General features: G+C 50.7%; 10 protein-coding genes across 10 annotated transcripts; 2 read left to right on the top strand and 8 right to left on the bottom strand.

Annotated features, from left to right (window-relative positions):
- Nucleotides 1-148: 148 nt before the first annotated feature.
- COCVIDRAFT_96814 (hypothetical protein) lies at nt 149-4496 on the bottom strand (the record flags this gene model as incomplete). Its single annotated transcript, XM_014702010.1, has 5 exons — nt 149-319; nt 449-2107; nt 2342-3256; nt 3301-3964; nt 4018-4496. 5 exons carry the CDS (start codon nt 4494-4496, stop codon nt 149-151), a joined length of 3888 nt encoding a protein of 1295 aa, XP_014557496.1.
- A 1152-nt stretch (nt 4497-5648) lies between these two features.
- Nucleotides 5649-6269, bottom strand: COCVIDRAFT_96890 (hypothetical protein; the record flags this gene model as incomplete). Its single annotated transcript, XM_014702009.1, has 4 exons — nt 5649-5700; nt 5749-6070; nt 6123-6147; nt 6207-6269. The coding sequence occupies 4 exons, from the start codon at nt 6267-6269 to the stop codon at nt 5649-5651; spliced, it is 462 nt and encodes a 153-aa protein (XP_014557495.1).
- A 236-nt stretch (nt 6270-6505) lies between these two features.
- Nucleotides 6506-10187, top strand: COCVIDRAFT_96816 (hypothetical protein; the record flags this gene model as incomplete). The annotated part of the gene is made up of 5 exons (XM_014702008.1): nt 6506-6523; nt 6569-7008; nt 7071-9187; nt 9254-9429; nt 9486-10187. 5 exons carry the CDS (start codon nt 6506-6508, stop codon nt 10185-10187), a joined length of 3453 nt encoding a protein of 1150 aa, XP_014557494.1.
- Nucleotides 10188-10378: 191 nt separating this feature from the next.
- COCVIDRAFT_97019 (hypothetical protein) lies at nt 10379-10546 on the bottom strand (the record flags this gene model as incomplete). Its single annotated transcript, XM_014702007.1, has 1 exon — nt 10379-10546. A coding segment is annotated over one exon (168 nt), but the record flags the coding sequence as incomplete, so codon positions are not given.
- Nucleotides 10547-11453: 907 nt separating this feature from the next.
- Nucleotides 11454-15033, bottom strand: COCVIDRAFT_96915 (hypothetical protein; the record flags this gene model as incomplete). The annotated part of the gene is made up of 7 exons (XM_014702006.1): nt 11454-11754; nt 11820-12148; nt 12206-13635; nt 13695-13777; nt 13831-14101; nt 14154-14693; nt 14757-15033. The coding sequence occupies 7 exons, from the start codon at nt 15031-15033 to the stop codon at nt 11454-11456; spliced, it is 3231 nt and encodes a 1076-aa protein (XP_014557492.1).
- A 2546-nt stretch (nt 15034-17579) lies between these two features.
- COCVIDRAFT_15211 (hypothetical protein) lies at nt 17580-18543 on the bottom strand (the record flags this gene model as incomplete). Its single annotated transcript, XM_014701968.1, has 2 exons — nt 17580-18196; nt 18267-18543. 2 exons carry the CDS (start codon nt 18541-18543, stop codon nt 17580-17582), a joined length of 894 nt encoding a protein of 297 aa, XP_014557454.1.
- A 388-nt stretch (nt 18544-18931) lies between these two features.
- Nucleotides 18932-19922, bottom strand: COCVIDRAFT_96964 (hypothetical protein; the record flags this gene model as incomplete). The annotated part of the gene is made up of 3 exons (XM_014702005.1): nt 18932-19479; nt 19548-19776; nt 19860-19922. 3 exons carry the CDS (start codon nt 19920-19922, stop codon nt 18932-18934), a joined length of 840 nt encoding a protein of 279 aa, XP_014557491.1.
- A 577-nt stretch (nt 19923-20499) lies between these two features.
- COCVIDRAFT_96891 (hypothetical protein) lies at nt 20500-22506 on the bottom strand (the record flags this gene model as incomplete). Its single annotated transcript, XM_014702004.1, has 1 exon — nt 20500-22506. The coding sequence occupies one exon, from the start codon at nt 22504-22506 to the stop codon at nt 20500-20502; it is 2007 nt and encodes a 668-aa protein (XP_014557490.1).
- Nucleotides 22507-23034: 528 nt separating this feature from the next.
- Nucleotides 23035-23667, bottom strand: COCVIDRAFT_96887 (hypothetical protein; the record flags this gene model as incomplete). Its single annotated transcript, XM_014702003.1, has 1 exon — nt 23035-23667. One exon carries the CDS (start codon nt 23665-23667, stop codon nt 23035-23037), a length of 633 nt encoding a protein of 210 aa, XP_014557489.1.
- A 418-nt stretch (nt 23668-24085) lies between these two features.
- Nucleotides 24086-25099, top strand: COCVIDRAFT_36969 (hypothetical protein; the record flags this gene model as incomplete). Its single annotated transcript, XM_014702002.1, has 1 exon — nt 24086-25099. The coding sequence occupies one exon, from the start codon at nt 24086-24088 to the stop codon at nt 25097-25099; it is 1014 nt and encodes a 337-aa protein (XP_014557488.1).
- Between the last annotated feature and the right edge of the window lie 1527 nt (nt 25100-26626).

Genomic DNA, 26626 nt, shown 5'->3' with positions numbered 1-26626 from the left:
TATGTCTGCGAGATGCTGCTATGAACAGAAAAGGGACAGATGAGACTATGAAAATTTTCAACGCCGAACAGACATGCATTTCAAACAGAACCTTTTTACCTTGAGCATTTCAGAAAAACAAGACTTTAAACCACCACACCACACACTACTACACTACCTCCCCTCTCAACGCTCTCCCAAAAGCCGATCCCCTCTTCCGCTTCAACTCCTGAAAACTCCCTTGCTCAACCACCCTCCCCTGCTCCATCACAACAACATGATCCGCAACCGCCATCATCTCCCTCGCATGCGTAATAACAACAACCGTCATACACTTCCTCTCCTCCTTCCCCTTATCCAGACCACTGAACGACGTCGGACTCGCACCCGGTTCACTGTTCCGCACATAGTACTCGGATAGCCCAGCAGACCCTGAACCCATAGTACCACTACTACTAGCAGGACTGACGCGTTTCCGCCCTACAAGCCGCACCACGGTCTCGCGAATCACGTTCATGGACGAAACGTCCAGCGCGCTGGTTGCCTCGTCGAGAATCAAGACGTCAGGGTTGCGCACGAGGGCGCGCGCAATGGCGAGACGCTGGGTTTGGCCGCCGGATAGCGTGGTGCCGCCGGTGCCAACGAGGGTATTGTAGCCGTTTGCTAGACTATCTATGAAGTCGGAGAGGCCTGCTGCGTGGGCTGCTGCGCGGATGGATGCCGGGCTGGTTTCCGCGGCGGAAGGAGATAGGCCGTATGTTATGTTCTGGGCGATTGTGCCTGGGAAGAGGACGGGGGATTGGGGGACGAGGGCTATGCGGGAGCGGAGGGAGGGGGTGGATAGAGTGGAAATGTTTTGCGAGGAGAACCAGAGCCCGTTTTTGGGGGTTGTATTGTCGGTGTCTGGCTGGTAGAGTTTGAGGAGGAGGGAGCCGATTGTGGATTTTCCTGAGCCAGAGGATCCGACGATGGCGGTGCAGGTGCCGTGGGGGATGGAGAAGGTGAGGTTGTGGATGATGCGGGTGTCTTTGCGGGATGGGTATGTGAAGTTTACGTTTTTGAAGCTGATATCCGTGATGGATTGGATTGGTAGGTTTCCTGCTGCTTCGTGGGAGTCGGTAGGAAGTCGTGCAAGGCGGAGTAGTCGTGTGCTGGCGTCTCTTGAGATGTTGATCTGAGTGATATACTGGGCCAGTGAACTGATGTAGTTGACGCTCAGCATGAGTATCAAGAAGCATTCCATGACTTTGTTCGCGGTATACTCATTCCTCGACATGAGTAGTGCGCCATACCAGTACAGGAGAATAGCCACAAATATGACGCCGGTAAATGCTAGACCAAAGATGGAGCCAGAGTAGAGGGCGCGCTTCATACCCAGCTTGACTGCCTCGGTCGTTGCATAGCGATACTTCTTCCGAAAATGGCTCTCTAGTCCCAGACATCGGACTGTTTTAATATTCACAAACGTCTCGTGCAGTACCTCTCCTACTTTGTCTTCGGCCTCGCTAGAAAGCTTCTCCCAGTGATTGCTGACCATGTTGTTACACTTTGTGATTGTAAAGAGAATAGGGCCCGTCGCAAGTGCTACAAGTGCTAATTTCCATGAAATAGCCATACTCCATGAGATGGAGATTGATACCATAAGTACCATGGCAAGGAATATGCAGGCGAACCTTCCGGGTAGATTCCTTGCTTCCTCGGCAAAGTAGTCAAGCGTTTCGGTCAGGCGAGATGTGCTGTTCTCTTCCTTGTCAAAGAATTCGCGCGGTTGTAGCAGGATCCGACGCAGGGCTTCTCTTTTAAGTGATAAGCTCCAGGCTTGTGCTACCACGTCTGATAGGAAGAACATGAAGTATTTTGAGAGACCGTCGGCAGTAGCGATACCAAGGATTGCGAGGGCGTAGTCACGCGCTTTATTGTGGCTTTGAGAGGCAGACTCTTGAAATGTACCGAGAAGTCGTGCGAAGACCCAGGCAAAGACTGGGGTACAGACCGAGTGGATGATGGTGCACATGAGAGCACCAAAGATAAGTATGCGGGAGCGCCAAGTTATTGCGGGCCAGACTGATGCGAGGATTTCTTCTATGGAAAGTGAGTCTGTTGAGCTGGGAGGTTTGCCTGACGTATTCTTCTTGTAACGTGAGAGCCGGAGTCGAGAGAGAATACGATCACGCTTTCGTTGCTGTTTTGGTCGCATTGGCTGCGCAGGCATCGGGTTGGATATTGAAAGAGGCTTCGGATAATTGCTAGTAGGCGATGTATATTCTACTAGTAGTATGGAGTCTGGTCGTAATCCGACTTCTTTTGGAAGATGAGCTTTCCACTCATCTGTATCAAACCTTGGAAGCCACTCCAGTGCCACATCTCCCGATCCTAGGTCGATCTCTTTTGTCAAAAAAGATCCTGCATCTGGCAAACTTTTGTGACGAGTTGATCCTTGGGAACTTCGCCACCCAGTAAACGAATGTTGAATTGTTTGTGTGCCATATCTCGGTGACCGACTCGTTTTAGTATCATATTCTGCGCATCCATCGTCATCAGCATCACTAAAATGATGCTCCTCTTGCTCTTCATGTGACTCAATGAAGGTTTGAAATAATCCTCCTTGAGCTTCAAGCTCCTTTCTATATCCCTTTTGTACCACTCGGCCATCTCCCAACAGGTAAAGGAAATCGTCAGAACGAATCTGCGAGATATCATGGGTAAAAATAATTGTCGTCTTTCCCTTGCGCCATTCTCGTATTGCTTCGTATATACCAGCTCTTGTAGCACAGTCGAGCCCACTGGTGGACTCGTCCAAGATCAGGACGGACGAATCCCTGATCTTTGCTCGTGCTAGTGCCAATCTTTGCCTCTGACCACCACTCATGGAATCGCCCTTTAAGCCGATTTCAGTGTTCAGTCCGTCAGAGAGCCCTTTTACAACTAGGTCCAGTTTTGCGAATCTGACAGCGTCGAGGATATCTTGCATATGCAGTGTCTCACCTGTTTTCCCTAAAGCGATGTTGCCATGGATAGTGTCGTTGAATAGTACACTATGCTGCTCCACAAGTGTAATGTTCTTTCGTAACCATTGTATATCCAATTGCTCAACTGGGACACCATCAAGGAGTATCTGGCCAGATGAGGGGTGGTAAAAGCGCACAAGAAGCTGACCTAGGGTACTCTTGCCAGAGCCGCTCCTTCCGATGACGAAAGTTGTTTCTCCAGCTGGCATGAACAGCGAGATATCACGAATCGCTACATCCTCTTTGCGAGAAGGATAAGAAAAACCGACCTATTCTATCAGCGGGTTTCAAAGATGAGGCGAAACAGGCATACCTTTCTGAATTCAATGGTGCCAGGACATCGAGCAGGCTTGATATGACCTTGCAATTCCAGCTCCTGGTGGGAGGTGGGTTTATGTTCCATGAGCATGGCCAGATTGGCACCTGCCTCCCGGCCCTTAGTTAAGACTACCAATTGGGGCATCACTGATGCCAAGGAGGATGTCGCCATGAGGACTGACCAGAAGGTAGTTAGAATGTCTGCTGCTCCACCATCTCCATTACCAACTAGGTATTTGCCGTACCAGAAGCCTTGGACGAATATGCTGATGGTGAAGAACTGCATGATGCCAATTTGCATTGATCGGAAGTTTGCTACCCGTCTATAGAGGCGTGCTGCAAGACCGGCGGTCTTTTCGAAAATCTGAAGCTCGTATCGTTCCCCGTTAAGACTCTTAACTGCCTCAATATTGGATATTGCTGTTGTCATGTACTTTATTGTCGCTTGGAGCATTTCGGACTGTTCGCGTGTTCGAATCAATTGTCGGTTCGCAACCAGTGTCAGAAACAAGTAGAGAAACGGGATACTGCTCATAACAACTAGTGCTAGCTTCCAAGAAGAGTAGAAAGCGACTCCCAGAGCTGCAAGGCTCTGAACGACTGCTTGACAGAATTCGCCTAATGGTGATGATACTGAGAGCTTCAAGCCACGGATCTGCCTGCATTTTGTCAGCTGAAATGAGCAGTGTTCAGGTTCCGGCTAGTCACTTACGCCTGCACTGTCGACAGAACTGCAGCAGTGCCCGTTTCGCGCGTGTCAAACCACGCCATGTCTTTTTTGATGAGCGCGTCAAATATCCGATTACGGGCGCTCCGCGCCTGGAGCTCACCGAATGTAAGGAAGCAAAAATACTGGAAACTGTTCGCGATCCAGTTGAGTGTGCAGATGCCTGCAAGTATGATACAATATTTCGTCATGTTACTCATGAGCGCATGGCTATCAGTCAACCCAGCGCCATAAATGGTGTACTGCCCGAAGATAAGCCCATAGAGAACTGCGAAGACAGGCATTGTAAGAGCGGCAACGGTTGTCGATAGAAGGCCACATAGTACTACCGGCACATGGCGTGTTGTGGTGAAGCCAAACAGAACCTTCCAGCCGACTTTTAACATGTGTTTTTGCTCCTCAGATGCCTGTACGTTTGTTGTCTCATGGCTATCGGTACCATGCGAAGGTGCGGTGGTAGCCATATTGCCTGCTCGGAGGCTGCGATTGTGTTGAGAAAGTGGGGGGGCGTGGTTAAGATTGACGCGCAGAGCCACACATGGATGAGATTGCGACAACAAGTGAAAGTGAGGGCGCAGGAGTGCGTTGGGACCAATTGGAACCTAAGCCTGGTGAGTACAGGGGCTGCTTCTGTCTGTTTGCAGCTTGCACGAAGCACTCCGTTTTAGACGTCGTATTGTACCCGCCCTTGTGATATCTTGATCAGAGGCGACAAAGGTATCAGCTCACTTTCCAGATCACTACCATAGACCATTGTCCTGGAGTCAGCCGCATTTTTGGTCCGGAATTTCTAAATTTGGAATGAACGACTGATATTGTACGAGTATTTTCAGCCGCGCCCCAGCGGCAAATTGTTTAAGTAATGAATTCCATTCACACTCATTCCCTGTGAAACAAGGATATCGAGTAATCCAACAATGTAAGCAGTTTGCAATGCTGCGTAATCTGGGTTCCAAGCCGAGGATTTGTGAATAGAAACGGCAAAACTCTCATTTCTCCATGCACCGAAGATCAAATTCCTTTTGGATGTTCAGTGTTGGGCTGTTACACAGAGAAAATGATATGATATACTGAGACTGCACTTCCTAGGCGCAAGGGATTACCACGTGCGATCTAGCGTGTAGTTGGAAGGGCGTTTTGAACTAGTTGCTTTCACATTGTGTGCTGACTCTCCTTAATATTGTTCTCTGCGCATAATGGCGTGGTCATATGAAACCACGGTACTCTGAATTCTTCGTCCTGTCACTACTATGGTATTGTTGAACTTGTTACTTGCCACCCAAAACACATTTTTGTGATATGCAAACAATGCTAAATTGAAAATCAGGTGCAGCGACTTGGTGAGCATGCTTTTGTGACATGAGTGAGCAGAATCAAGCAACTGCACATGAAGCGGCTTTGATGTAGCCTCAACACGTTCGAGCATCTCGGACGATTTGCCGACGTCAACGATCGCTTGTTCAGGAATAGGTGTAGACAAAGAAAGAACCAACTTTCTGATTGGTTTGGTCGAAGGCTAGACCAGCCGCAGGTTGCATGTAGCTAGTGCAGGTGCACGTTTGAACTCCCTGCAGATGGGGTTGGGTATCTATATCGTGCAAACTGTTATATTTGAATTATTTTCCCTGTGCCTTCTCGTAGATCCAGTCGTTCAAGCCTTCGCGGTTGCTGTTCAAATCAGTACTGATTGGAATTTTACAGGCGGGGCAAACTGACCGTGCGATTTCGATGGCGTAGAACTGCATGCGAACAGCAAATATGGTGCCTTCTTGGTCGTACTCGGTCTTGGGGCTTGCGCGGAGCATGGTGCCGAAGTTGTAGTCCTCGACCTTGTGCTCGTACTCGCTGATGAACTTGCGCCACCGCTCCTTGCCCTCCTTGCTCTTCATCTCATCCTCGTTCAATGTGGCGGAGGCGTCGAACTCGGGGAAGTCCTTCTTAAGGTGTTCGTAGATTTCATCGTCGATCTTCGTCAGTCGCAGTTTGGAACCTGGGACTTTTTCAAGGATCTTCCAGTATGTCTCCATGTGCTGCACAACTGCGCATTCGTATTAGAAGGAGTCGCGTTCAATGTGCGTAGCTTGCTGTACCTTTGACGGCGAACTGCTTCTCAATCTATGCCTTTGTTAGTCGGTCTGCACCGGCTTTCGCGCTGAGGTGCCCGCCCCACGTACCTCCTCGAAGTTCTCCGTCTCTTCCGGGTTGATGGTTGTGCCTGCTGGACCTGCTAGAGCCATTTTGACGGATTATGCGCAAATATCGGTGTGGTGGTGAGTGCAAATAAAAAGATGGGTGGTTGTGGTGTGAGCTGTGTGCCGCCACTCAGGCGCATAGAATAGCATGGACAAAAAATCCCAGAAACGCTTCGTCATTGCCCCGCCTTGCACTCGCAACGGAAGTCGCGCGGGGCTGACTCAACCCCAAATTTCCATCTGCCATACTCTCGCACCTCACGTGTCGCCCTTCGTCGCCAATGTCACCGACTCTGCATGTGAGAGCGCATCGAAAAAGCCTAGACTGCTACTGATCAAAGCAGCATGAATGCACTCGCGTACCCGTGACCGCATTGGCCTCGTGTGGTTCCCTATACATTGCCGCAGAAGGCCCATTTCTGCGCTTCTATCATGCCAAGAACTCACGATGCATTGCTTCGCAGCGCGTCTTCAAGGCGCAGGCAGTGCACGGTATACGCATCTATTCGGAGGAGCATGCGCGTCTCATCAAGCTCATCACCTGGGGAGGGCGACTAGTCCGTGCCGTCGAGATCTATTCGGTGACTGATGATCATGATTGCTTGACTTTTTTTTCGTCCAACGTTGCTAAAGCGCCAGACTGGATTTTTGATCTTGCACCTAGACCAGCAAGTTTGACTGATGACACGCCGTATCAAAAAGGAATTTGTGTTGCTGTTACCGCTCATAATGCTCTGCTACAGGTGACGGTCCAGAAAAACACAGATACAGCGACGGCAGACAGGTGCGCATCCCTGACGCTATCTTCGCTCAATCGGGATACATTCACTGACATACTTTTCTCAGACCGATTTCAGTCAATATCTCAGGCTTGACATCGAGTTCTCGATCTATCCTTTACTCTGCGCACCTGTTCTGGGAAAATCTGAATCGGGTCCTTGTCGCTGCTGGCACGGCATTTGGCGAGATCATTTATTGGTCATGGTCTGATGACAATGTTGACGGCCAGGCATCTCTTATCCACCGCGTGTTTCTCGGTCACGAAGGATCCATCTTTGGTGTACGTATTTCTGAGGAGCTCCCAACCGAGTGCTGCCAGAAATTGAGGCGAGTGGTCGCAAGTTGCAGTGATGATCGAACGATTCGCGTATGGGATGTCTCAGATGTTAATACGAATGCTACCACTCCAAAAGCTGAGGATAATGAGGCTGAAGTATCAAGGACGCGTCATACTGGCTTCAGCAACGAGGCTTTTGACGCCCACGAGTTTGGCAGTTCAGATTGTCTAGCCATCGGTTGGGGACATCTTTCCCGCGTCTGGACAATACGCTTTCTCAAAACATCGCCCTGTAGTGGGTCGCTTTTACTTCAATCAGCCGGAGAAGACGCCACAGCAAGGACTTGGGAGCTTTCGCCAAACTCTGCAGATAAATCCAATCTTCCATACAAATTACTAGAGCTGGACTGTGCCGCACACCACAGTGGCAAGAACATGTGGTCTTCAATCATCGCTCATAATCCCACCGGATCGCAGCAAGTGATAGCTGGAGGGGCCGACAGCAAGATCACGTCCACACCGCTGCCTCGAGTTTTACAGGCTGTAAACAATATACCTCACGGTATCGCCGAATACACAGTGAATGATGTACTATCATGGACACAGTCTACTGTTTCTGGTAGCGCAGATGCTCTATCCACCAGTGTTCAAAAATCCTCGAAAAAGGCAGAATTTTTCAGAAGCTATTGCTTTGTAGACGAGACTACATTCCTACTTACAACCAATTCTGGCAAAGTTTTGGTGGCATCCCTATCTTCTGATTCGGATCGGAATGACACAAGCCTTCTGTCAAGCGCTACCCTCCTTGGACAGCCCGAAGATCTTGCCGGCTATTCTGTTTGTGCAAGTAGCTCTCAACCTGGCATTGCATTTATCGCAGGGGCTAGCGGCAGCATCTATGTTTACCATAAGGATGCCGCGACATTGTCCAAACTGTATGCAATGGGCAGTAAGGTCGGCGAAATATTCGCCGCAGATGTGCTTGGATCTTCCTGCCAGAATGCAACAGTGTTACTCGTGACGCTTGTTGGGCAGGGCAAAGCGCAGTTGCTATATGTGGATCCCACGCACGATACGGAGATATCAAAACACGTACAAGTACCTATATCAGATCATTTGACGGGATTTGTTGTCACCAGTATGGCCCATCTAAGAATCTCTAATAGAGAATTCATAGCTGTTGGGTTTCGACGTGGTTCCATTGCCTTGTACAGCATTGATGTGGACGAAGGCCAAGCCACGTTGGTCAAGGTCATCGAGAAAGCACATAGCGGGGAGACAGTCACTTGTTTGAAATGGATCGATTATCCTACAGAGCCATCCCGGGCCCAATTGTACTCAGCTGGACGGGATGGACGTCTTACTGTGCATGATATGGATCTGTCTACAGGGTCCAGCACCTTAGTTCACGACCTTGCCCTGCCATTTGGTCCTAATCTAGAGGGCCTATATTTGCAGGAGAATCGTCTACTTGTTCATGGCTTCTCGAGTAAGAAATGGTATCTCTACGATGTCACCAACGAAGAAGAGGTGATGAGCATCGACACAGGAGGTGCGCATAGAAGCTGGACATATCGTCCATATTCAACACTGGGAGGAACACTTGTGTGGACTAGAGCCTCTAGCATGCATATTTATAGCCAACATGGTATGAACCATACAGTCATCCGGTCTGGTGGTCATGGGCGTGAAATCAAAGCGCTCACCGTATCGTCCAAGGACTGTACAAGGACTCGCAATCGTCTCATCGCCACAGGCGCTGAAGACACGGATATTAAATTATTCCAGTATACCGAGGGAAGTCTGGTTTGTCGAAAGACGCTCAGAAAACACACGACCGGTATCCAACATCTCCAGTGGTCAGAGAATGGCGACTATCTGTTCAGTAGCGGCGGATGCGAAGAATGTAAGTTCCGGTTTCTCATTCTCGAGTCACAGAAACGACGGTACAACTTGCTAACCATTGCCGCAGTCTATGTGTGGCGTGTCCGGGATTTACCATCATCGTCTCTTGACATTGGTGTCGTTTGTGAGAGTGTCTATACCCCAGAAAGCGAGTATGCAGATCTGAGAATCATGTCTTTCGATGTGACGACCTGCGACACTGCCCATTTGATCACAATGGTGTTCTCAGATTCTAGTATCAAGGTAAGAATTCCTGCTCTATTGACCCCCATTGCAGTTCTGGTATTGATATATTCCAGGCCTATCGTTACCATGCTGAAGCTGCCACGAAGTGGGAGCCTCTCGCCAAAGGTCTCTATTTCACATCATGTCTTACACAGTGCGTACATTTGTCTGCAACCACGATCTTGACGGCTGGTACAGACGGTCATGCTGTGACATGGCCACTACCAGATAAGACACATGGCTTGTCTGCAGAATCTCCGGATACCATATCCAAATTGACGTGGAATAACCCTGCAAAGATACACCAAAACTCTTCCAAGGTTATGGTGTCTGAAAGCTTGGATAATGACACCACACTGGTTGTGTCCGGCGGCGATGATGGCAGCCTGGCATTCTTGCTTATGCGCTCTTCACCCTCACTTACAGCGTCGCCTACGACATCATACGCTTCTCCTCCTATACTCGTAAATCGCACACATGCATCGGCTGTCACAGCATGCGCATTGTATCGGCGCGGGTCTCACATAACGCTTTTTACATCTGGGAATGACGAGTGGGTCAGGCAATGGGAAATCACACTACAAGATCCAGACGCGAAAGGCGAGAGTAGCAGTCGGCCGGTGACCGAAGACGCCCTGAAGATCCGGAGGCTAGGCAAGATCAAGACCAGTGTCGCAGACGTGTCGAGTATGGCTGTGTTGGACACGGGCGATGGTACGACAGGTGCAAGGATTCTGATATGTGGTGTTGGAATGGAGATTATCCGTGTTGGGTGAATGGAACAATACAATTGTACATAGACAGGGCTAGCTAGAAGATGAGGCTATTGACTGTGACGGAGAGTGATTTAATTCGTATCGCTCATAAGTGACAGTGACTAGCTACTGTAACTGGCAGATAATGGTGTTGCCCTCACAGCCCGTCTACCATCCGAGTGTGGCTACTCAGCGACAGATGTTGATTGGTGTCACTCACCCCCTCCCCTTTGCCCAGCGACGGTTGCCGATTGGTGCGGAGTATCCGAGCTGGGTTCAGGGACAGGTGCCGCAGCTGTGTTGTCCGATGCGCGATTGCGATAAGTAAAAGTATGGATTCTACTAATCAGCTTCTCGTAGTTAGCATGTAAATCTTCAAGCACACGTTGGCCGAGGGGAGAGCACTCACAGATGTGCCAGTGTCCAGAATGGCGCCCATGTTATCCATCTCAGCAGTCTACTTGCCAAAGGTGACAGAATCAAGATCGACCTTCCAGTAGGCTCGTCGAGAAGACCTTAATTAATCATGTTGTAGAAGAGAGAGATCCCATGCTGACGATACTGATGGCATGGCCTGATGGGTATCGGCTAAATCTAGGTTTTTCCCGTAGGGAAAGGGGGGGTATAGGTGTAGAGCGAGGTGTGAAGAAGAAGAAGAGTGAAGTCGAGTTGTGGTGATTTGGATTCTTATATGGTACATGGGCAACAAGTAAATCAGGAACTACGCTGACTGTAGTTGCAGTGAATGCAGCAGAACAGCAACGGCGAACTACAGTAGCAATAATAAGTAAGGAAGCAGCACAGTGAACTGCAGTTGCAATTAGTAGGAAAGTAGCATATTGAACTGCAGTTACAGTAAATAAGGAAATAATAAAACGAACTACAATTGAAATAAGTAAGAAAGTAGCATGTTGACTTACAGTTGCGATACTAAGTAAGGAAGCAGCATAACGGATTACAGTTGCAATGGAGAAACGCAATGCAGCACAGCACTCCGATACCTAAAAAGTTTTCCATCTTTGGTCTGCTCTCTGTCTTTTCAACATTTTAGTTTATTTCGTATTCAACCTATTTATTCAAGATCTATTCCATTCCGCCCTTCCAGCAAATTCCATTCCTTCACAGAACAACGGGTATCATATTCCCCCACGCAAATCATCACAAACCAGCCATCATTCATCTGCTCTTGTACACAATACTGTCTAAAATTTACATTATATTTAACTAAATCAATGTTCGTAAAATGGGTTACGCGTGGGAAAAAAAAAAGACTTTCGCGTTTGGAATTTACCAGGCAATCTTCGCGAGAAAGCCGTTTGGCCAATTCCGCACGCAGTACTTTCGCGCTTCGTCGAGAAGCAGCAGGCCGGTGCCAAATGCCGCGGGTAGGAACCAGTGCTCGACGGGGACAGTAGTGGTGCCGATGACGTTTTGCAGAGAAGGAATGTACAGGAAGATGAAGGCGACTACGATGGCGAAGATCATGGCGGGGAAAAGAGAGAGGTTCTGAGTGGCCTTGTTGAAAATAGGGGGTTGCTGGAAGACGCTGAGGCGACGGGTACGTGTTGCGAGGAGATTGAAAAGTTGCCTTATCGCTCCAATGTTAGCTTTGTTGGGTTTGGAAAGTTGGAATGTGACTGGGGAAAAACGTACATGACGACCAGAGTGACAAAGTAGATACTGGACGCTTCGTTTGTAAGTTTGGTTATGAGCTCTGGGCTGTATTGTGGATCGTAGTTTCCAAACTTGAGCCACATGGCCGTGAAGGGAATGCCGTTGCGCTCGATCCACCAGAAACTCATTGTGAAGGCGAGGAAACATTGGAGGAGGCCGACGAAGAAGTAGGCGTGGAAGATGAGGCGGGCGTTGACGAGTTTGTCCTTTTTGATGTTGCGGGGAGGGCGGACTAGGACGTCGGCTTCGGGCTTCTCGTATGCGAGTGTGACGGCGGCGGCGCAATCGGTGAGACAGCAGATGATGATCTAGTAAAAATTAGCTTGTGTACTTAAAAAAAACTCTCTGTGAATTATGTTACTTACCATGAGGAAGGAAGACAGAATCTGCGGGATACCGAAGACAACGTTGGTAACGACAGGCCAGAGCTCACTGAAACTACCGGCTGGCAGCAGGTACACAATAGTCTTCTTGAGGTTGTCGAAAACAAGGCGTCCGTACTTGACTGCTTCCACAACAGCGGCAAACGAGTCGAGAAGAACCATGTCGGAAGCCTCAATGGCAATGTCTGAGCCACCGCCCATAGCGATACCAATATCAGCGGCTTTGAGCGAGGGAGCGTCGTTAACACCATCACCCGTCATGCCTACAACATTCTCTCTGGCCTGGAACTCCTTGACAATACGAAGCTTCTGCTCAGGTGTAGTCCTTGCAAACACAATCTCCTGGTATGCACAGAGCTGATTCCACTGAGCCTCGTTGAGCGTAATAAGCTCGGAACCGCTCAGGACAATCGCCTGCTTCGTCTTGCCAGTAGAATTGCCATAGCGGTCCAAAGCAGAGATATCATCTACAATTGAAGAGTTGGAAATGATGCCGCATTCCTCAGCAATTGCCTGGGCAGTGAGCTTGAAGTCGCCGGTAACCATGAAGATGCGGATTGAGGCGCCACGAAGGATACGCACGACGTCTGAGATTTCGTCACGAGGGGGGTCTACGATGCCGACAATGCCTACGAATGTGAGACCGTCGCGGATTGAGGCGAGGACGTCTTTTTCTTGGGCCCCGGAAGTAGCGACAATGGTGGGCTTGCGGGCGAGAAGGATGACACGTTTGCCCTGGCGCGACCAGTCGTCCTTGACACCTTCGATCCACTGGCGTTTGAGATCCGACATGACGACTTCTTCTCCCTGTTCGTTCAGAGCGAGTTCGCAGCGGGGCAGGAGGATATCCGGGGCGCCTTTGACGAGGAGAGTACCAACGCTGCTGGTGCTGGGCTGATCAGCAGCGACCATGATTCTAACCATGAACTTGTTCTTGCTGTTGAAGGCAATCTCAAAAGTCTTTTTCCACTGGTTCCGGAGCTCACTGACGGAGCCAAAGGACTCGGAGAGTCGGAGAATAGCCTGGTCCGTTGCGTCGCCGTTGATCTTGCGATCAGCAATAGGCAAGTGCATGGTTGCGGCGTCGAATTCACCAGAGTTGCAGAGACCACCGATGATGCGGATCTGGTCGATAGCGGCAGGCCTTGGTACTGTGCCATCAGTTACGAACTCAGCAGCGGCCATTTCTCTGAGCGCTGTGTCGACAGTGTAGGTTTTATCCACAGAACACACATCGGTGACCACCATCTTGTTCTTGGTCAGAGTACCGGTTTTGTCAGAGCAAATGACGGAGACAGAGCCCAGTGTTTCGACAGTCTTGAGGGACTTGCAGAGAATCTTGTTCTTGCGCATCATGTTGGCGACAATGGTCAAACTCGTGGTGAGCGCGATGGGGAGACCCTCAGGGATGACTAGAAGGGGAATTGAGTCAGTGTGCATTCAGAGCATATAGATATCGGGATACTCGTACAAGCAACGGCTGCAGAAACGCAACTGACGATGAGCTGGGGCACGTTGATCCATTTGGGATGCGCTTTTCGCAGCCAAGCGGCCCTGAACTGTGTAAGTATAGCTGCTCCATAAAACGACAACCCAAACAAGCTTACCAGAGAATGATGATAAAAACCACAACACAGAATATAAAGGCAGAAATGATGAGCACAAAGTGCCAAATTTCCTTTTGCAGTGGGGTCATGCCAGTCGTGGGGTTGGAAGTGAGCTTTGCGATGCGGCCGAAAATCGTATCGTCACCAGTCGCCACACAGACACCCACACAGCTACCAGAAACACAATGCGTTCCTTGCATACCGATATTGTTGGTTTCGAGATAATTGTCTTCGGTTCGGTTGACGGTGGCATTGACTGGTTCGGATTCACCTGTGGGGCGTTAATCTCTATCATACAAAACACACACAGAACAACAACTTACCCGTAAGAATAGCGCGATCAAACATGGCATCTCCAGAGACTTCGATAAAACGAACATCAGCCGGAAGCTTGTTTCCTTGCTTGATAACGATGACGTCTCCGGGAACCAAGTCCTGAGCCGAGATGCTCGTCTGCGAGCCGCCGCGAACCACAATACACGCATCTGGAAGCATAGTACCAATGGAAGCCATGACCTTGCTCGTCGACCAATCCTGCCACGCGTTGAATCCCGCCTGGATGAGCCAGACAGCAATCAACACACAGGCAAGCGCCAAGTTAGCTGTCGCTGGGGGACTGCCCAGTGGCTTCCAAGAGACGAATACCAGGATACCAGCAACGATCAGGATACTTCCGAAACCACCAAAGAAGTATCCGATCAGCTTGCCTAGGAGTCCAGAGGGAGGAGGAGTGATCTTATTCAGACCATACTGATTCCTGAGTCGCTTGACGTCATCGTCGGAGAGACCGCGCTCAGTGTTGACAGACAGGCGCTGGCACAAGTCGGGGACAGCGAGAGTATGCCATTCCAAGCCCGCCACATCTATACTCCAGAGTCAGTATAATCATATCGTACGACAACTTCGAAACAAAAGGCTTAAATCACCAATTGCTGCTTTCTCCTTTGCCTTTTTCGTCTCGGCTTGTTTCTCAAGTTGACGCTCATCAACCTCAATGGACAGTGTGCGGTAGGCAATGGGCAGAGCAGTTTCTGGCTGAACCGTACGCGCGCCAGTACTGCGAATAGACATGCTGCCCACGCTGGACCGTCTTGACAACGGCCGCTCATGGCGCCGGTCGTGTGTCACGTATCCATCTGCCTCGGCGGGAAGATTGAGCTCCCCAAAGCGAACACGGGGGATTCCCTTCTCTTCGTTGTCCATGTGAAGGGGGAGTGAGAGCGCGGTTTTGAATTAAACAGGTTGGCTCTCAGAGAAGACAATGGAGAGGTGAAGGAAAGAGAGGAGAAGATGGAACGCGTTCAGTCAAAAGGCAACGGCTCCGGTCAATTATGTGAAAGGGCTTGTTTTATATGTGATGCAACAAACCAGCCAGCCCAGCATCGGGATAGCTTGTCCTTCCCTTTTTTTTTTGTTATTCTACTACTAGTAGTATTCCGCCGTGGGGCCCCTCCCCAAGAAGGGTTCCCAGAATCGCAACGAGCGCTTGTCTTGCCTGTCCTTGTTTTCGAGCCCGCGCGCGTGTATGATTACAAGCAAACCAAGCAAGGCATAGCCCGCATACCAGCAACCGCAGATGACATGCGTGAGAAACGGCCTCGTCTTACTGGGGGGCCCGCTCCGCGCGATTGGACGCACAAATACCTCATACATTTTGATAGAGAAAAGAGAGAATTAAAAAAAAAGGAGCGAAAGAAGCGGTGCAGGGGCGTAGCCCCAGTTACAGGCGGCTGTCACACGTTTTGCACGGCAGCGAATGCCACGGCATTGTTGCTACTCCGGTAAGATGGTCGAGTCCAAACTCTTGGTGGTTAGCCATGAGCGATTTTCGAATGCCCGCCATAGCCACACTCTTAAACGGCAGACTAAGCTTCCCCCCGCCTAAACTCCCTCCCTCTCAAGCTTGCGCGATTTTCCATTTCCATTATTTTTTTTGTATCATAAGTGTCCATCTGCGCATGACTTGATTCCTTCTTGAACTACGGCTTGCTACTTCGAGAGGGTTGCCCCGGCGAAGGATCTCGACGTGGCTTGCTTTGGTGACTACTACATGTGTACATGATATACGCGCACACCTACGTAGTATTCAGCTCCTTTTCAAACACCGCCTCCCCGAGCGCCCGCATACCGAACAAGGAAAAAAAAAGGATTTTTCGACACATGTGTCTCATTTGCAGTGACTTTGTATACGCTCCCGCCGCCACCATGGTACCTTTCCAAGGGTATTGCGGCGAGCAGGGGAGCCAAGCGTCATCAAGGCACCCATACTCTGTACTACTCTATACCGCACAGACAAAAAGAAAACTCCCGAGCATGCAGGGCATCATCAAGCTGCCGCAAACAACCCCCGAAAACAGTTTAGTACCAAAGGGCAGTGCAAAAAAAAAACGACATGAAACGCTTCTCTCCTACCAGAGAGCGAATCTGGTTGGTTAGTACTAGTAGGTAACTTGGCAGCTGTTATGGTGGTGGGTCAACCCGTACCATACGCGAACGGCGGACCTAGACGACGATCCAACAAGCCTTTTTATCCCAAGAAAACCTTAGCCTGGGCTAGTACTATGGGGGCTTGTGTCCCCCCCCCCCCCTTCCGCCAGCCTTGCCTTGAATTTTTGTGGGAACCATGCTTTACCATGTGTGTGTGAGAGTGATGGGAAACCCCCCACGATTGCCCCAACGGCGTTGGCGAAGGGTGAGTGGGGCCTGCGATCGGACTTCGGCATTCCCCAATTGTAGATAGTAAGTAGTAAGTACTTAGGAGGGTGTGCCCCGGTTCGGTGGAGAGAAGAAGTGTGTGGGTGGGTGGCATGATTGTAGCGTAGTGCAAGGGAATATGCAACTTGGTACATACATACGTAAGTATGCACGTAATTGACCTGTTTGGCTGGTTTGTGCCGGTGGTCAGCGCGTACGCTCCTGGAAACCCGTGAGAATCGTGGTAGTGATCGATCGAAGCCATCATACGATATGGTGCTTCTCACAATTTTCTGTTTTTTGTATGGTGGTATGCTTAGTGTCTCCAAGGTTCTTGCTTCTGTTCTCTATACTGCGTAAAAAAGAACGGTTCTGGGACTGCCCCCTCTTGCTAGAGTCGGTCCGCTTTCACGTGCGAGAAAGTACGCTTCTGCCCGCCCCCCGGGTGTGGATTTGTCTCGTATTACATACAGCACCGTCTGTAAGGCATTCCGTGTCGGTCCCATGCCTTTACAGCGCAGATCCTTTTGTTTGACGAACGCCGTGCAGGAACTGGAGAGCGATGATCTTAGGTACAAGTTACTGCTGTTGTGGGTCACTGGCGGGGAGATTGCGTCCTTGGTCATTCCCGTAGATAAGCCGGTGCTGGGACTGGAGCTACTGGGTGTAGTTCATCGTACGCCCTGTCGTATAGCATATGTCGCATGGGTAGACCGTGTGATGGGTATTTTAGCACACCGGGACGTTGGCTCGATCCGTGGGAAGGTTACCCTAAGGATTGTTTGGGTATTTGACAAACTGTCAGTTTTTTGCCTGAAACTGTCTTAGCTTGAAGAGGTGATAGGCCATGACGACAGATTTTCCTCGTGAGTTGTGTGGGTTGGACGTTTGCAGGTTTACACGGTTGAAGTGATCACTGTGATCACTGTGATCTGAGATTGTTATTCAACAAGATCTCATTGTTTTCACTACGGTTCTTTCTCTTCGAAAGTGCACTGCTTAATATCCGTACAACCTTCGAACCATGAAGACACAACAACATCCGCCCTCCCCAATCAAGCATACTCAACCACATTCCTCAACGTTCCAACATGCGGCGTCACACTAACCTCCACCACATCCCCCGGCTTCAAAAACTGCGGCGTCGCCATCGCATACCCGACCCCCGCACACGTCCCCGTCATAAACACGGTCCCCTTCTTCAACGTAGTCCCCTGACTACAATACGCGACCAGCGTCGGAATCTTAAAGCACAAATCATCAATACCCGAATCCTGGCGCAACTCGCCATTCACGCGCGTCTGCAGCTGCAAAACACTCGGATCAGGAATGACGGCTGTGCTGACGATTTGCGGGCCTAATGGCGCGTACGTGTCGAAGCCTTTTGAAAAGTTCCATTGTGGGACGGTGCCGGCGAGGAGGGGGTCGCGCTGCAGTTTGCGGCTGGAGACGTCGTTGCCGGAAAGGTAGCCGCCGATGTAGCTGAAGGCGTCGGATTCTGAGACGTCTTTTGCGTCGCGGGAGATTATGAAGCAGAGTTCGCCTTCGTAGTCGGCTTGGTTGTCTTGGGCGATTTTGGGGATGATGATTGGGGCGTTGTGGTCGGTTAGGCAGGTGTTTGCTTTGATGAAGGTGGAGGGGAAGGGGGGGAGTGTGCGCCCTCCTTCTTGGACTGTTTTTTTATTAAGTGATCAGTAAGTGGTTATATGTGGTGGTTTTCTTGGAAGAACAAGGGAACGTACTGTGCTTGATAAAGTTCAGTCCTATGCATCGGATAATTGGGACTTCATCCTGTGTCACGGGACCGAGAAGCTTCTTCACAGTCACTTCCTCGTCTGTGACTTTTGTCGCTGGGTCAAAGATGTCATTGTTTTTTACATCGATGACTTTGGCTTTTAGTCCTGTTTCCTCGGTTGTCGTTCCAATATCAAAGTCCGCAGAGGGAAGAATTGGTTGACCCCGCAGCTCGCGGCCGTCTGTTGCAATGAAGCGGATGAGTCTGTCCCAGTTTGGTGCCATTGTGATGACGTTATTCGATCAAGGGATTCTGAACTAGGAATTGTAAGTTTGAAAGGCTGCTATTTGTATGGCAGGGTTGGAATACTCATCTACCTTGGATATGTGTTCTCCCGGGGCTACCTGACGCGATGTCGGAAAGATGTGGGGGATTGCGGATTCGACAGGGGTGGAGGTTAAAGCGGGGCGCCGTCTAGTAGTACACGAGTATTGTCGGAGATTGTTGTACCACCGTGCAAATGTACTCTGATGTATGCTCCAAGACGGAATTAAGGCTAGTCCAGACTCTAAGGGAAAAAAACCCCAAATCTATTCGTGTACTCTGTGTGTGATCTTTCAAAACGTGCCACAAACTTCCGCCAAACCATCTATCAATCCCAGACTCTACACTCTAAATCTTCGCCTTAGCCTTACTCTTCTCCTCCAACTCCCTCCTCTTAATTTCAAACCTCTTCATCGGCGCATTCTCGACAAACCGCTCCGCAAGCGCATCAATAGAGTTTACGACGGCCATCATCCTCGCATCTCTAATCGGCGCATTCTGCAACCGCTTCATCTCAATCATGCTCTTGCCATCATTCACCTTCAACTGCTCCTCCAAAAACTCCACAACCTTCTTTTGAAATTCGTCGCCCGTCGCGTCCCAGACATAGTTGTACAGGCCTGCATCAAGCAGTTCTTGCGCAGTGAGTCTACGACCAAACATGAGAAAGTCGTTTGCACGGTGAATGCCCATGTGCTGGGCAAAGGACAACGCAGAGCCGTTCTCAGGCACGAGGCCGAGTGCAGAAAAGGGGCACTGGAGCCATGCAGTCGATGAAGCAAGTACAATATCCGCGATACCGGGGAACCATGCTGCACCGCCACCGACCGCAGGGCCGTTGAGCGCAAGGATGAGAACCTTCTTGTGATCAATCATCGAGCGTAGAAGTTCAGTTGCTAGACACACCGTGTTAGATCTACTGCAGTAACTAATCTTGATATCGGATCGAATTCAGCAAACTCACCATAAGTAAACCTCCCCAACTGCACTAGCTTGTTCTCACCCTCATTCTTAAACGCCTCTCCACCCACCCCGGCAACAGCCTTGACATCCGCACCCGCCGAGAAAAACCGGCCTTCGCCCGTTAAAACGGTAAAGATGGTATCTGGATGCTCATTGAGCACGCGCAGTGCGGCAATGACGTCGGGGATGAGATTGCCGCCGAAGGAGTTGAGTGCTTTCGGGCGGTTGAACTTGTATATGTGTTAATTATATTTACATCCAATAATACAAATGTGCGTAGATAAAGGCAAAGAAAGAAAAAAGTCAGTAGTACCTTGATTATACCAATCTGGTTGCGGATTTCAAATACGATATCCGAGTATTGCGAGGAAGACATGATGGACTTAGTCGATATTGTTTTTTTACTTTTTTCTTTTCAAGAGGTTCAAAGATTTAACGAAGCAAGGTTATCTCAAAGCGATTATGGGAAAAGTTGGAGATTTCCCCCTTGAATCTTTGGGAACGTGATGATGGTGATGGTCCCTGAATAGTAATCCCCCCCGTTGCTTTCCCCGCAAGAATCGAGTCGAGTCGAGTCGTTTCTGGCCGAGGTTCGGCAAAAACGCGTTGGACGCGTCGAAAGTGGAGCAAAGGGACGGAAAGTTTGGTTGAGAAATGTGAGATGAGGGGGGGAAGCGGAGCACCCTATGAGAGATGGAGATGGCTATGGGTGTAATGGTATTGCAGTGGACAGGTTGAGGTGTCTGACCGTCTTCTGCGACTTACCTCGGCACATTCAATGAGGCGCGTCATCACGAGCTTGGACGTTTGTAATGGTGGTGGACAGCTCGAAACGCTTACATTGCATACACAGCTGAGGGTCGCATTCAGGGAACCTGTATTCTATGAAACAAGTATAAATTTAGAAGAGCGGCTATTATCATCCATCTATTCATACAAATCTCCATCACCGTCTATCCCTCAAACACACCGTGGTTCAACTCGACACCAAAGTCCTTGGCCATAACGCGCATATGCGCCTCAATGTCATCTTCCATGCCTCGACCCACGCCAACCAATTGCTTGATCTTGCTCCAGAAGAAGACTGCATCGCTGAGCGCCAATACACAACGGAAGCGCAGATGCTGAATCCAGTTCTTCAACCGTTCACCCACATCCAGATCCTTGCTCTCGATTAGGGCTCTGCTAGCCCATAAGCCAGTGATCTTGATACGATTGACTGGAGAGCCGAGAAATTGGTTGTTACCCTGAACGATACGTAGGTTGCGCCCGATGAAGAGAAGTTCACGTGGGAATTTGGCATCGTCGCCGAGAATAAGCTTGATAGCATCGCGTCCTTTGGCTTGCATTTCAAAAGCGCGCTCGGCTTGGTCTTTGCCCTTGCGTTCGGCTTTGAGCACTTCAGCTACGCTCTTGTCACCGCCTTCGTACGGGCGCATGAGCGTTGCAGAGGCGAAAATGTCTGCATGTTTGACACCCCAGCTACTAACAATCTCCTCGATTTTGTCATTGTCGAAAGCCAATAGTGATTTCCAGAATGTAGCATATTGAAGGCGGAACTTGGGATCCATGCGAATGTACAGGCCATGGTCGATGAGGACGACTTCGGGTTGTCCGTTGGGGAGGCGGCGAACGAAAATGTTACCCGGATGCGGGTCACAGTGTACAGCGCCCCATAAGAACATCTGCGCCGAAAAAAGATCTACAATGGTATTCATCGTAGTCTTCAGCGAAACGCCTAGACCGCCCTTGCCGTCCTTGCCCCGCCAGTAGCTGCGATCCGGCTTGAAGAAATCATGCTTTGTGGCATCTTCTGGAGCATGAGTGTCCACTGGGGCATCTTGTGGGATAGGTGGTAGTTGTTCGCCGCCTGCACCTGGGCTGCCGCGACGCCATCCTCCTTTCCAGCTGTTTGTAATTCCCTCCTTATCCCATAATCTGACCCCCTCTATCCACTCGGCTGTCATGACTCGCTTGCTGGAAAGCTCGCGGTAAACAGTGGGTATGTAAACTCGTCCATTGAGTCTTGGCTCTCCAGACACCAATGTCTTCATCTCTACCGCGTTGTTTGCCTCGTTTTCAAAATCCGTTTCGAGCATTAGGCGCTCTGATATGTATGGCACGAGGGTATAGACGGGAATTCCGAACCACCATGTATATACTTTGGAGACCACCTTGAAAGCCCATAGATCCCATCCGACCTGCTGTGCAATCTCTCGCTTCTGGATCTTGATGGCTACCTCTCTTCCATCTGCCAGCCTTGCCCAATGGACCTGGGCAACGCTTGCACTAGCTCGAGCAGTCTTCTCCATGATACCCCGGCCATCTTGCTTAGTGAAGCCAATGCCAAAAACCTCCTCAACGCTCTTGCCAAAGTCTTCCCGTATGACATTCTCCACCTCCCACCACTCGTTCTGCGGCGCATCGTCAAACATTTGCTGAAACATCTTCTGGAACTGCGGCGGGAGGATAGCACTCTGCATAGCAATGGCCTGGCCAATCTTCAGATACAACCCGCCATTGTATCGCAGAAGATCAAAGATTCTCGTCGCGTTCCTGGCATGGAGATCCTCGATGCTATTTGCAAGCGGTGGGTGCGCACGGAAGTTGATCTTGTAATCGATTCCAATCAAGAGGCCGACTTTGAATGTGCGCAGACTGCGAGTGATGGACGAGGCATTGAATTGCCGGTCAACTGCCCATCCTGCGCCGAGCAGTGCAGAGACAGCAGCGAGACGGCGCACCCATTTTCGACGGGTAAAAGGGGGCTTGATCTTGCGCTGCTTGGGTTTGGGCAGGTCGGCAGGGTTTGGGGGGCGCAATGGTTCCCATGCTTGTGTCTGCAGGCGGCGCGCAAGTTGTGCTTGGTACAAGCGCGTGGGGCAAGTGGCTGACGTCAGCAATCGCAGTGTGGCGTTATGTGCATGTGCTCGGTGAAGAGCAGACAAGCCATGTATCATGGCTGTCGAGAGGAGAGCTGGAGCAAAACGAGACGAGTGAGATTTGGCATGGTAAGCATGTCGCAACAGGAGTTTATCTTTGGCCGTATAGTCATGACGGCATTTTCGGTGCTTTCTGGTCCGTGCGTTCAGAAGGCAACAACCTTGAACCTCCGAGGCTTTCGGTCGATCGGTGGAACTGGAGAACCCAGACCAAAACGAGCCGCCTTTACTACGAATTATCAGTACCACCACAATAATATGTCAAAAAAACTTGGAATAAGATAAACAGCTGATTCTGAGTTTACTGCACTAATGTGCACATTAAGGAAATACTACTGGTAATGTTGTAGCAATAACGAAAGCTTCAAGTGGGCTTCATACCATCGGTGCTAGGCGATTTTATCTCCGACTGAGCCGACGGACCAAGAGCGAGGAAAGGATTTTGATTTACTAAAGCAGTGTACCAAGGCTTCCCATGACCAAGCAAAGACTGCTTCTCAGGACTTTGAGTCCCGTGTATTCGATTATGTCTTTTTCGTCCTCTTCTCAGATTTCATGTTCTTGTAAAGCATGCATCTTGTCTATTGCCTTGAGGTCCACATTCCACCTTTTGGCCAATTCTTGGATCTTATCCATCCACTTCTGTATCACGGGATGGTGAGCGGCGACCTCTCTAAACGTAGGATCGTCTTCCTTGCCCACGACACCCCATTTCCAGATGCCTTCCTCATCCACCCATTGTTTGCCTAAAAGCTGCTCTATGGCCAATTCGGTCCGAGCCGTATTGTAGATTTCCGTGGCTTCCTTGTGTACTGGCTGATCATGGTTCTTCCATGCGGCAACAAAGCCTTGCAGAACACCGAGAATGTAGCCTGTGTTGAGTCCAAGATTTGCCCCGAGAGAATAGCCTTCGTCGAATCCTTGCTGTACGTACTGGCCCTTGCTAGTTGCTAGGCCTTCTCGATAGGCATCCGTATCCAGGGCGCGCTGACGAGAGGGCAGGTCGGAAAGGATTTCATGGCGCCGTGCCTGCGGGGCATGTGTAGAGAGAACTGGAGACGAAGGCGCAGAGCCATACACATCGTCGAGGGCATTCTCGTGAGGCGGGGTGGGAGGCGCCTGCCCCGCGGCAAGCTGAGTTGGATCTAGGGTGGGAGACAGATCACCGAGTGCGTTCATCGTGGACGCGATTCTTGAACCCAAAAGGCTGCTCGAGATGGAGATTGAGTCATGATGCCGTGTGTTCGAGAGACGGGCAAAGTGGGGACGAGAGGCAAGGGAATCAGGGTCTGGTGGGACCTAGTACTAGTAGCGCCATGTTCGGAGGCTACCGAGACTTGTGCTTGAGCCGCATTGAGCATCACCTGCATGGAGCTGCCAATGTGATGTTGCGATTGTACGGTGGGCCCCTATTGGCTTACAACACTTGTTCTGCCATTATGCATGGTTTGGTTGTTGGGGGCCGGACGAACACCGAGACTTTTCGGACCAGTTGCCTGCCGGTGGCACAGTTGTACAATAAACATCGTGTACATAAGACGTTCGCAGCCGCTGTAAGATAGTCTGCAAAGCTACCCTATTACTCATCATCATCATCATGGTCGCAATATCAGAAGTCCGCAGTTACAACGCATCGCTCAAGTCTGTCCTACCCAACCCTGTTGCCGTCTTTGTCGGAGGCACAAGCGGAATTGGCCTCTTCACAGCACGCGAGCTAGTCCGTCACACGGTCTCGCCGACCGTCTACCTCATTGGGCGCAATGCCACCGAAGCAAGCAAGATTGTGAACGAGCTCCGCGAGATCAACTCGGCGTCAAAAGTAAGCTTTATCCAAAAGGACGTTTCGCTGTTGAAGAACGTGGACGAGGTATGCAATGAGATCAAGAGCAAGGAAAAGCACGTCAACATACTCTTTATGACGTGCGGATATCTTACCCTCAAGGGCCGCGACGAGACAGTCGAGGGACTGGATCGCAAGTTTTCGTTGCACTACTATGCACGCATGAGATTCATCCAACAGCTGAGCCCATTGATGGATGCAGCAGCAGCATCAACCGAGCTTTCGCGCGTAGTTGCAGTCTTGGATCCGCAGGCTGGCCTGCGACTGAAAGGAGTCAACTTCTCGGACCTTTCGCTCAAGAACACGTTTAGCCTGAAGAATGTCATGGTTCATGCGAGCGCGATGCTTTCTTTGTCCGCAGCCCAGCTGGCTAAGCAGCACCCCGAGACGACGTACATGCACGCCTACCCATCGGGGGTTGAGACGGGGGTAACGCGTCAAGTTTTTGGGCCGCTCAATGGAGTAGCCAAGTTTGTGCTCTCCAAGCTGGGCCGGCTGATGTTTGTTCCCCAGGGGGAAAGTGGGGAGCGGCATCTGTTTGCTGCCACCTCGCCTATCTACGCTCCACGTGTGGCTGCAGAGACGACGAGTATGGTGGGTAGCGATGGTGTTGTGGGCAGCGGGAGCTACCTTCTCAACTGGAATGGCGAGATATTGGCAGACACGGACAATGCGAGAAAGCTTCGAGACGACGGCGGGGTGGACAAGGTTTGGCAGCATACTGAGGAAGTGCTCAAGTCGATTGAAGAGCGAGGCAGCTATTCACCTTAACTAGACGCATCAAGGCACGAGTCAGATTGACGTTTGCGTCATGTAGGAGGTTTAACGTTTTGGCTACAGCATGTCCATCAACATGTCGTATGATGGTGGCGGTGTCATGCTAGGGGATGGCATGACAAGCCACCGGTGTTTCTGGAGGCTTGGGGAGTAATGGCATTGGCTGTCTACATGGTAGTCAGGATAAGAAGATGGCGGCGCCACGGGCGATGCTGCTGGGCGCAAGTCAATGGCAATGGTACCGAGGACACGGGCGGGGGAGTAAAAAGAAAGGTCCAACGTGGTGAACCGTGTGATTGCGGGGTAGGATATCGATAGGCGCAGGGTTCGGCGAGAGTGTGCCGTCGAGCAGAGGCCGTGTGTTGTGTGGATGGTGTTGGTGTGGCGCAGGCCCCCGACTGGCCCTGGTTTCTGACACGTGCATAGTTCTGAATGCAAACACATGCGTGCGCACACTGAGATACAAGGCATTTGACGTCTCTGCACAGGCAGCATGGCGATGGGGAGCATTCACGCACTCGCCGTCAGAAGAACACTTGGCTTGTAGTGCTGCTGCGCCGTGGCGTGTGAGGATCGTCGGGCTAGGGCGAGCCCCCTATTCACACATTTACACACCTCGACTCCAACTGCTGGCCCTGCCCACCCAGCGCATCCATCGCGCCATCGCCTCGGCTAGAATGACTGGCCCGTCGTGGATCGGCATCCATGTCATCTGTCGTCGGCCAGCCGTGGGTGCAAAGTGCAAATTATACTTGCATTTGCCCAATCAATGCCGTCAGCAAGCAAGCGGTTTCGCATTGAGACCGGGTGTGCGTGCCACCCTCGTCGGGCGTTGTATCTGCATCTGCCATTTCCCGCAGCGCGCCCAGTGCCAGTGCCAGTGCCAGTGCCAGTGCCAGTCACGGCCAGCCCAAGTCCAGTCCAAGTCCAGTCCAGTCCAGTCCCATTTCAGCCCTTTCCTCGGCTCCCTCCCTCCCTCCCTCTCATGCCTTGCCTCGTCCACGCTGCCCTGCACTCATTTGCTTTTGCCGCACTCCTCCCTCAGCCCTACTAGCATCCGCAAGCACGTCAGGTCGCTCCTTGCTGTCCCTTGTTTCTTTTGCTGTTGCAGAATCCGGGGCTGCCACCACCACCTGGCCCCCAATATCGTCGTCCCTGCAGTAGTGTCGGATATTAAGGTTAGTACGTACATACGCAGACGTCCCTCCGACTCCTCTGACCCACACCCTGGTCTCTGTCCCGCACGCGCCATGGGATACGCGTTGGAGCAGACTGCTAACCTGGCCACACAGGCGGCCGCTCCCTCCTCCAATTTCAATTTCTGTCGACGCCATTTCGTCGACCCAATCTCTTGACCCTGTCTGGCATAGGGAAGCTAGCTCTCTCTTCCGACTGACTGCCCACCCACGAGTCCTCTCACTCTCCGTTACTAAGATTAACCACGCGCGCAACCACTGAGCCGCTGATATTAAGACACCCCCCCCGCCCACCATGGCTTCTACTACGGACACTGCCGCTCTC

This window comes from Bipolaris victoriae (genome assembly GCF_000527765.1).
Source record: "Bipolaris victoriae FI3 unplaced genomic scaffold scaffold_34, whole genome shotgun sequence".
Classification (NCBI taxonomy): domain Eukaryota; kingdom Fungi; phylum Ascomycota; class Dothideomycetes; order Pleosporales; family Pleosporaceae; genus Bipolaris; species Bipolaris victoriae.
Note: the sequence above shows the minus strand (reverse complement) of the source record. Positions and strands in the feature narration are given on the sequence as shown.